This window comes from Solanum verrucosum, unplaced genomic scaffold (assembly GCF_900185275.1).
Source record: "Solanum verrucosum unplaced genomic scaffold, falcon-dt-bn FXZP01000121.1, whole genome shotgun sequence".
Lineage (NCBI taxonomy): Eukaryota > Viridiplantae > Streptophyta > Magnoliopsida > Solanales > Solanaceae > Solanum > Solanum verrucosum.
The window spans coordinates 1,463,990-1,473,769 of NW_026020509.1; the positions used below are offsets into that span (position 1 = coordinate 1,463,990).

The following is a 9,780-nucleotide window of genomic DNA, read 5'->3' on the forward strand; positions in this document are numbered from 1 at the left end:
AATAATTAATCAAATAAAGTCTTCATATAATGAGCTAAGCTATGACATTATTTTGGATCATTAATCGTATCTTATTGATTGATTATAATCCAATGATTGCAATCTAGTATTAAAATATGGCTTAGATGAATACCCTTGATAACTATGAAATCTTTTGCTAATTATAATAATGGATTACTTCTTATGTATTTAGTACAAAATATTATCTCTCCGTGGTTATGCTAATATAGAATTTATTTAGAAAGAAAAGAACAATAAATATAATCATGATTATTTATTTAAAAGCTCTTTTTTGGGTATTTTAAAACGAATCTCAATCATGATTAATGGAAAAATTACCTAAATAAACAACTTAATCTATTATATTCTCTAAAATTCACTATCATTTGAAAAAATTACAAAAATTTCTACTCTCTCATATTCTCGGATACATCACTTTAAGCAATGTATTGGGACATACGCGATGAATCGGAACATTGAGTGATGTATCAAAAAATGAGATGTGATGTATCGAGATGTTGAGTGATGTATTCGAAATTAAAACGCGATGTATCAAGGCGTTTTGGGATGTATCCGGATTCCACCAAATTTAAGAAATTTTTGTAATTTGAAAAAGAGTAGGGATAAAATGTAATTAACATTTAACACTATGAATTTTACGTAAATATCCATTAAATTATCCCTATAATATTATTAAGTGCTATAATCGCAATATTTTCATATTGTTTTGTTGGTTCCAATACAATTTTAATTATATATGGCATTTTTTAATGCTTTATTGATATTAGTACGTGTTTGGTGGTCTGAAAGAAAAAAGAGCATTTCTTTTTGTTTACGCATAGAACTTAAGACCTTTCAAACACAGTATATCCAATATAATCCCACAAGACCTAAAAACTAACATCTACATACTTTAATTTATTAATCATTTTATATTAAAAACGTAGGACTTTGATCTTTAGGCTTTGCCATATAAATATATGATTGGCTTGTACCTTTTAAGTTTGACTCATCTTTTTGTGATTTTTTTAAAAAAGTAACTCACAGAAATTTCACTAATTTAGTACTTATTTACCTTTCTTTCCTTCACTTTTCATTATTACGAAACTAACTAGAATTTTGGACTTAAGATATATGTATTTGGCGTGTTCAGATACATGTATCTCGGATACATAAGGTTAAAATTATGTGTAATTTATTCTAAATACGTTATATCCAAGTGGATTCACATATATTTGACTCTCTCGCTCGCCTTCCTTCTATCTCACTCACCTCTCTTCTATCTCGTGTGCCACTCTCCCTGTATCTGGTATCTCATATACATGTATCTAGTGTGATTCACATGTATTTGAGATACATAGACTTTCTTGCTCTCCTCTCTCTATATATTTTAGTGTATCTGGTAGCAAAAATACATGTATCTAAGTGTATCTAACTTGAAATCAAGTACAAAATTATTAATTAGTAAAATAATATATAAGTATTTCAAACTATAGAAAGAATTAGTAAATATGATCAGAATATTTATCTAATTAAATAGTTTTTCAATTTTTTTTATAAATATAATCCTCTATCTTTTGGCATATATTGGACAGTGTTGTTTAAGTCTCACAAACTGACGGACTTGCAAAGAAGCCTCATTTTAAAACATTCTCAAAATATTGTGGCCCAGCCCTATCAATTCACAGGTTGGGCTCAATTGAAACAAAGTGCCAAGTCTATATTCATGATTCTACTCCCTAGTCCCCCACTCTTTCACAACGAAAATAAACCAAAATTTTTATTTATTTTTGATATATTAATATAAAAACTTCAGCCATACAATCATATGAATTTGTAGAATAAATATCTGAAATTAAGCTTGTTAAAATTTATCTTCACAGTACCCAACTTAAGAGACAAATGTTTTAAGTTTGTATTTGTAGTACTCAATTTAAGTGACTTTCTTGAAATTATCTAATATATATTATATAAGATATAACTATATCAGTCAATCAATTCGAACACAAAAAAAATAATCAAAACTATATGACATAGTTTTAATTACTCAATTTTTAAAATTGTCTTGTGTCACGTTTAGCATTTAACCCGCCTTAAGCTAAGCTCATGTTTTGATAGGGGTGTTCACGGGTCGGTTATTGGTCAAAATCAAAATCAAACCAACTTAATCGATTTTAAAATTATCAAAACCAAACCAAATCAAATATAATATATATTTATCGGTTTGGTTGTTTTCGATTTTGGTTTGGTTTGGTTCGGTTATTCGGTTATTAACGATACATAAAAATAAAAGAAACAATTCATTCAAAACGTGAAAAAAGTGACAACAATCCATTCAAACGAAAAAATAGTTAGAATGACTGGCATTACAGAACTTTGGATCATTGAATTTACTGAATAAAACTTCAAAATTCACTATTTTGGCATAGAAGGAAGAGACAATGACATTTTCAGTCCCACAATGAATTTTCATAGACACTCATATACATGAAATCAATAAGAAAAATGTTCTCACCTTGGACATTTTTTCTTTCATAAGTAAATTATAAATAAATTTTGCTGAAACATATATAAAATCTTTAAAATTGTTTATGAATATAATATATTATGTATGTATAATAATAAAATTTATGTATATAACTTGTTGGTTCGGTTATTTCTTCGATTTTTTTCGAACAAAACCATAACCAAACTAATAACTATCGGTTCTTAACAATCTAAAACCAAACCAAACCAAAACCCAAATTAAATTGGTTCATTTAATCGATTTTGTTTGATTTTTTGATTTGGATCGGTTTTTATCCAAACCATGAACACCCCTAGGTGAAACCATAAACTAAGGGGTCGTTTGGTAGGAAGTATTAAGAGAAATAATTCATGTATTAGGTACGGTACTATTTAGTAATGTTTGATAGGATTTTAGGCCTATGTATAACTAATCCATGGATTAGATGTATTAGTTATACATCCTACATGGTATTATAGGATGTATTACTACTACCTTCCATTTGGAGGTATTAGTAATACATTGGATATAATACCATGGGATAAGTCTATGTAAAGACAAAAATATCCCTCAAATCATTTTGATTATTTTGTTTATTTTCTTGATTTTTTTATTTTTATTTTTTATTTGTACTAGTAAATTTATTTAAATAAATTATTTAGAGAAAGTTGTTTGTTACTAAATAATTCAATACAAATCAATACAATATTTTGAAATGTGATTTGTTTAACATTTGCTAATTAAAAAGATAAATATAAGACCACATGATGTTCGTGATCTTAATTGAATGTATTATTAAGTCTATGTAAAAATTAATATATCCCTCAAATCATTTTGATTATTGTGTTTATTTTCTTGATTTTTTATTTTATATTTTATATTCGTACTAGTAAATTTATTTAGAGAAAATTGTTTGTTACTAAATAAATCCAATACAAATCAATACAATATTTTGAAATGTGATTTGTTTAACATTTGCTAATTAAAAAGATAAATAAAAGACCACATGACGTTTGTGATCTTAATTAAATGTATTATTAAGTCTATGTAAAAATAAAAATATCCCTCAAATCATTTTGATTATTTTGTTTATTTTTTTATATATATTTCAAAAGGTTGAGATATTTGATCAAAATTTTATGAAGAAAATGAAATTAAACATTGAAGAGTAATATGCCACTCTTGAGTCTGTATCATCCAACAACTCTCTGCAAAATAACCATATGTATAGAATTGATTATGAACTTCTAAATTAACTAAAATATATTTTATTGGGGAGAGAACATACCTAATAATCACCTAAAGAATTACTCCCCCACTAACATCTTTAAAAGCCGCAGGATCTGATATATATATATATATATATATATATATATTTGTGTGGTTTTTAATTATTTACAATTTCTATGTGTAAATATAGATGTTTTATTCAATTTTATTATTGTTTACCATCTTTTTTATTTTAAAAATAAATGTTTTATCTTTTTTTTTTTAAATTTAAGCTTGACATTTTGTGAGTGTTAATTTATTAAGATGACAATTATTTATCTTCAAATAATTCAAGTGAAAAAATTGCAAACATGACAAAAAAAGTGTCCTTCTTCTATCTAGTTAGAAGGTCATTTAAAAAAAATATTATTTGGCAATTATCTACCTTGTCCCAATTTAAATATATATATTTTTTAAAAATTTAAACTTGACATTTTGTGAGCGATCAATTTATTAAGATGACAATTATTTATCTTCAAATAATTCAAGTGAAAAAATTGCAAATATGACAAAAAAAGTGTTCTTCTTCTATCTAGTTAGAAGGTCATTTAAAAAAAATATTATTTGGTAATTATTTACCTTGTCCCAATTTAAATGTTTTATCTTTTTAAAAAAAAAATTAAACTTGACATTTTGTGAGTGATCAATTTATTAAGATGACAATTATTTATCTTCAAATAATTCAAGTGAAAAAATTGCAAACATGACAAAAAAAGTGTTCTTCTTCTAACTAGTTAGAAGGTCATTTAAAAAAAATATTATTTGGCAATTATCTACCTTGTCCCAATTTTATAATAAATCAAGGGTATAATTGGAAATAAATTTTTTATAGAGTTTTAGTCCAGACACAAGATGAGGTGAGAAACAATGAACCAAATATTTGATAAAAATAAACTTTGCGTTATTAATTCGTGTATTACTAATCTCTGCGTTATTAAGTTTTGTACCAAACGACCAAGGGACTCATTTTTCTCACACTGAACTAAGCGGATACAGATGTGGAGAAAAGAGTTTGCGAAGATGATCGCACATCACATCAGGTTCGTGAAATTCTTCAGTTTATTTAGAAAACGAACGTGTAATTTTCGTTCTACAACGCATTGACACTGATTAATCAGAAGAATTTGATATTAAATGTGATAATTTACTTCCCTTGCTATTCAATTTCGTACCTTTTGATTATCAGAAGCTGCCCATGAATTCCCCATAATGGGTAGCTAATCCTTTTCCGTCAGTTTTCCACGAGATACCTGTCACCTCCACCAACAAGTAGGTAACAAGTAAACTCTGTCTACAATGCTTGGACTGATGAAAATATATCACTTAGTAGTATTTTTGTTTTGCTGAACCTGAGACCTCACCATTCTCAATCCATTTCATTTAGTAGTATTTTTGTTCTGCTGGAACCTGAGACCTCATGATTCTCAACCCATTTCATTTGACCAAAATCAACCCAGGACATTATTTAAGCTTATAATTAATTGCTCATGTTGTAAAATTGTGGATTGTCATCTGAATGTCTTTCAAAAATGCTGAATGTACTACACGTATCATGGATCTTATCGGTCTGATTTTATGCATGTTTTTCTTTATGTGGAAAGAGGGATAATGATAGGAGATGTGGGGTTTGAGATGGCTGGGTAGCCTCTTCTAAAAGAGCCCTGAAGCTGGACAATGTGGGATATATATCATTGTGGAGTTGTAGCTTTAAAGTACATTGATGATAACATTAGCTAGTTTTCGCCTATTTTTAAGTGTTCTATCATTTCAAGCAAAGTATAGAGGAAAGATATTGTGAAGGTTATACCTCAAGCACAGACGTGATTCTGCTGTGGATACACTATTAACAATAGTAATCTAAAATAAAGAGCAAACGGTGATGTGAGCACAAGAGAATTAGATGGAAGTTCAATAGAAAATTAATGCTATGGATCTTTTCAGAAATAAGGATGACAGTAAAGCAAGTTTGTTCAGTTGGACAAATGCTACTTGGGTGTTGTTCAGTTTGCATTTGTATTCATGCTAAATATTTTGCTTATTACAATGACCTGAACTTTGAGTAATCTGAATTTTGGTTGTCTTTCTATATGAACTGCCTCTCAGCATAGTAATTGGTGCTAGTTGGGGTAGGTTTGCGTGCATCTTATGAACTTCTTTGTTGTTTACAACAATTGAACAACTACCAGTAGTTTGTTCTTTCCTTTTCTGCTATTGTGTAAATGGAAACACAAATATGCGAACTCTCTGTCCTAACGAAAACATTTGTACTTTTTGTTTTGGTTAATGTACAATCTACATGCACTTTATCGCTTCTTTTTTGGTCGGTGCATTTTATAGTTTCTGTTGCCACTTGTATTTTGAATATAACCTTATATTCCCTTTCTGGATCAATATGGATTTCATGTTTCCCTAGAGGTAATTCAACAAATTAAGCTTGCCTCACCTTCCCACAACCCTTTTCTTTTTTTCTCTTATTTGCAAAAAAATAAAAAGGTTGGAATGAATCAGCCAGTAATTCATCATCCCCTTGCTGCCCTTACTCTTGCAACAAAAGAGAAACCTATAACACGAAATGTTAGCAAGTGTACAAGTTTTCCTCATCATTTTGGATCCAAATTCTAGGCTCTTAATTTCTTTTTTCACTGTTCCTTTATCCAGTTATTGTGTTCTGCTAGCTGGTGGTTTTGTTTGAATACTTCTGGTGTTGTAGTGTATTTACCATACACAATTATCACTATTCCCAAACTGCTTTGATATGCTTCTTCTTGAGCCGAGGGTCTATCAGAAACAATCTCTCTACCTTTCAAGGTAGGGGTAAGGTCTGCACACGCTCTACCCTTTCCAGACCCCACTTGTAGAATTGCACTGAGTATGTTGTTGTTGAACAATCACTATTGCCATTACTAGAAGTTTAGAACTTACCCACAAGTGGTAAAAACTGTTCAACAAGGCTTTCTAAGTCATCTAATATAATGGTGATGGAACCTTGACCTCTGCCTTGAAAATTGCCCATACTGGTCTGTGGTCTGACAATCTGAACTCACCTCTATTATACTGGCTTTGCTTCAATCCCTTGCCAAACCATATTATCCGATCACACCTACATAATGTTTTTCTTTATTAGATATGCCAGTTTCATAATTTTTAGGTAAAACATTCAATTGTTCTTTTAGAACTTACCATGCTGGGGCTCGACTCTTTCCTCTTTTCCCATTCTGACTGCAGCCATAATAATCATCAGAATCTGGATAATATTTGTATGTTGGTGCAAACTCGATATCTTCCTCTTGCCAGCCGTTGAAAATACAACCTTCTCTTAGCTCGGCCTTCAGCTTCATTTTTCCAAAGTTTTCAATGTGAACTTCAAAATAGTGGTGATACTACGAGTACAAAACTCACTACATGTTTGGATACTTTTTGGAACTTCAAAATTATTCTTTTTGCTTTTAGTACCTGATCATTTTGTAGTAAGATGCTCCACTGCCTGTCATTGACTAATGATCTTGTTGTGGCTTCAGGTAAGTAAATCCTATAATTCAGGTCGCCTAGCCAAATCACCCTACTGTATGAGATTAATTAGCTTATGGTTGTTACTTGTTAGAAAGATATTTTAAGATATTCACCAGTTGGTATATAATAATCAATATGTATGTACAAAGTCAAGTCTTCTTTGTTGTGCTAAAGAAGTGCAAGTGTAAAATTATTTGTCCAAATGCTGACATGAGGCTTATAATCATTATTAAGCACAATCCCTCTTTCACTTATTTTTTATGCTTCTTTTTCTAATTAATTTATCAGCTGCTAGTGTCTTGGACAGAATAATAGTGCTGGCTTCTTGACTTTAGGAAGCATAATCAAACTGTTTACTCTGTTATCAGCAGACTGGCAGCTAATTCTGTAGCAAGAGTCAACAACTGTAACTTTGGCGAAAATTTCTAGGACGAGGAAATTCCAGCCTCTGGATTTTTTTATTGTTTTTTGTGACCTATTGTTAATAATTATCGTAAAAAGGTATACATACTCGTGCTGTAGAATTTTTCTTGGCAAATACTGAAATGAGTCACAAGAAAATCTTGTGCGTGATAGTATTTGAGAGGCATCTGCATTTCTCTGTCTCTCATCTCCTTCTTTTCCTCCGGAAGCCAAATGACTACACACAAAGCAGAAGCTTGTTTCATGCAACCAAAATCTAACCGACACTGAACCCTGTATATCAAATACTGAAAATTAGTGAACTGAACACTAGATACATATGATTGTGTCTCTATCCAATTTGTGTGTCCACAGGCTCCTCTGCTTCTTGGAGTGAACACCTTGGGGATGGGGGTGGGGGAAGGGCAGCATGTGTAAATAATTCCTGTTGTTTGTTCCTTGAATTTGCCAGTCACTATTCTTGATTAGGAATGTGTTATTACGAACAAGAAATAGAAATTTAATATCAACTTTGTACCTTGTTTCCAAGGTAGCCAAAAATACCACAGCCTACACAGGAGACACTTGTATGACTGATATAGGGAAGGAGTGGAGACCGTGCCCATACTGTAATAAATATTCCCACCATTTGCTTGCTAATTATGCATTCAAATTGTGTTGAATTTTCTACATTGAACTTCAAAGAACTCCCTTTCTTTAGTGGGTAAACTCTTACATTTTCTTCTTCCTCTGCCTCCTGAAGGGTTATGTTGTTGACATCTATCTTGTTAAGAGCTGTGCTAATAAGAGAATTCCATTGCATGCATATAGTTGTATTCTCTGGCACTATAACACTTCCAGCATTCAGAGGTACAATTTCTTGAAACCTGATAAAAGTAGTTTGCTCAATAGTTGTACATTCACAAAGTAGAATTAGACCATCAAATACTGCAAATATCACTATACACTCTACTTCGTTGATTAGGCTACATGATACCAGATGCCTTGGGACTACAAAGGAGGTGGAGGGGGAAAGGGACGGGTGAAGCCTACCCCACAAAAGCTGCAACTTGTATCAGCCTGTCCGAGCTTAGCGTTTTTTTTCCTTCTATTTTAACTCACCCATCCCTTATTGACCCCCTTGCCCGGCGTAGAAAATGGCTTTTGTCCAACTTTTCAAGAGATAGGTTCAAAAAAGTTGATCTAATACAGTAGAACTTATTAATTTTAACTACCCTACCCTTTCTCCGCCCACTTTTGAAGTTCAAAAAATTTGTTTTACCTGCCCTGCATAAGAGCTTCCTGTCCCTGCCATGTTTAGTATTTGCCCCACCCCACTCTGCCCCATTGAAATAGGCACAGATGATGAGCATTTGCATGGCACTGCTACCCTAAGGGCGGCTGCATATGCGAAATGCAGCCATCAGGTGCTTTAGTTGCCCTACCTATAGTACAATGCAGTATATTGAAGTAAAAGGTTACCCGAGAACATAAATATCAGCCAAGTTGTTTCGAGTATCAAGCAAGTCCTCCATGTTCAAGTCGTTTGGTGGTGCAATGCCTCCAACATTCCATGAACTAACAAATAACCTTATTGAGAAGAAAAAAACAATAAGTATGAGATAAACAGAAGTATATAGAAGATTTGTAAATGTTACTATTGTTAAATTGGCATTGAAGTATATAGAAGATTTGTAAATGTTGCTATAGTTAAATTGCCGTACGTAAAATTTTGTATCTCAGCTAAGGGTGCTGATGTTGAGTCAGAATCAGCTAGCAAAATTCTCATCATCCAGTCTGCTCTACAGAATGGTGTTTGCGGTTAAGTTAGCTACATAGCCTTGAACTGAGGGCAGAAAAGAAGACTAAAGAAAACCAGAATTTACATCATCATGTAGGCAGAGTGCATGTGATTGAGGGTAGTGGGAGGTAGTGAGAGAGAGAGCAGTGGTAATGGAAGCTAATAAGTTAAAGGAAAGTGTTGGTATACCTTTATATAAAAGGAAAGGAGGGTGAAAATTTGATTTGTAAAGAAGGGAGATCTAGAGATGTTAGGTTTTCTTTGGATGTTGAGAGTGTAAAAATGATACTAT

General features: G+C 31.6%; 1 protein-coding gene across 2 annotated transcripts; it reads right to left on the reverse strand.

Moving 5' to 3' along the window:
• Positions 1-6,319: 6,319 nt before the first annotated feature.
• Positions 6,320-9,780, reverse strand: LOC125809683 (type IV inositol polyphosphate 5-phosphatase 9-like). Of its 2 annotated transcripts, none has more exons than XM_049489278.1 (7): positions 9,412-9,780; positions 9,170-9,277; positions 8,226-8,574; positions 7,797-7,981; positions 7,229-7,334; positions 6,956-7,107; positions 6,320-6,875 (listed from the first exon to the last, which is right to left on the reverse strand). In XM_049489278.1, the coding sequence occupies exons 1-7, from the start codon at positions 9,477-9,479 to the stop codon at positions 6,740-6,742; spliced, it is 1,104 nt and encodes a 367-aa protein (XP_049345235.1). In that variant the 5' UTR covers positions 9,480-9,780; the 3' UTR covers positions 6,320-6,739. The 2 variants fall into 2 exon arrangements, with proteins under 2 accessions (XP_049345235.1, XP_049345234.1); XM_049489277.1 differs by having other exon boundaries at positions 7,229-7,337; positions 9,412-9,778.

Excerpts from the sequence above, each read along its gene's own strand:
- LOC125809683 (XM_049489277.1), bottom strand. The coding sequence starts at position 9,479 with ATGATGAGAATTTTGCTAGCTGATTCTGACTCAACATCAGCACCCTTA. Across the intron at positions 8,575-9,169 it reads GCTGATATTTATGTTCTCGG|GTTTCAAGAAATTGTACCTC; the intron begins GTAACCTTTTAC and ends TACTTTTATCAG. Across the intron at positions 7,338-7,796 it reads AGAAAAATTCTACAGCACGA|TAGGGTGATTTGGCTAGGCG; the intron begins GTATGTATACCT and ends AATCTCATACAG.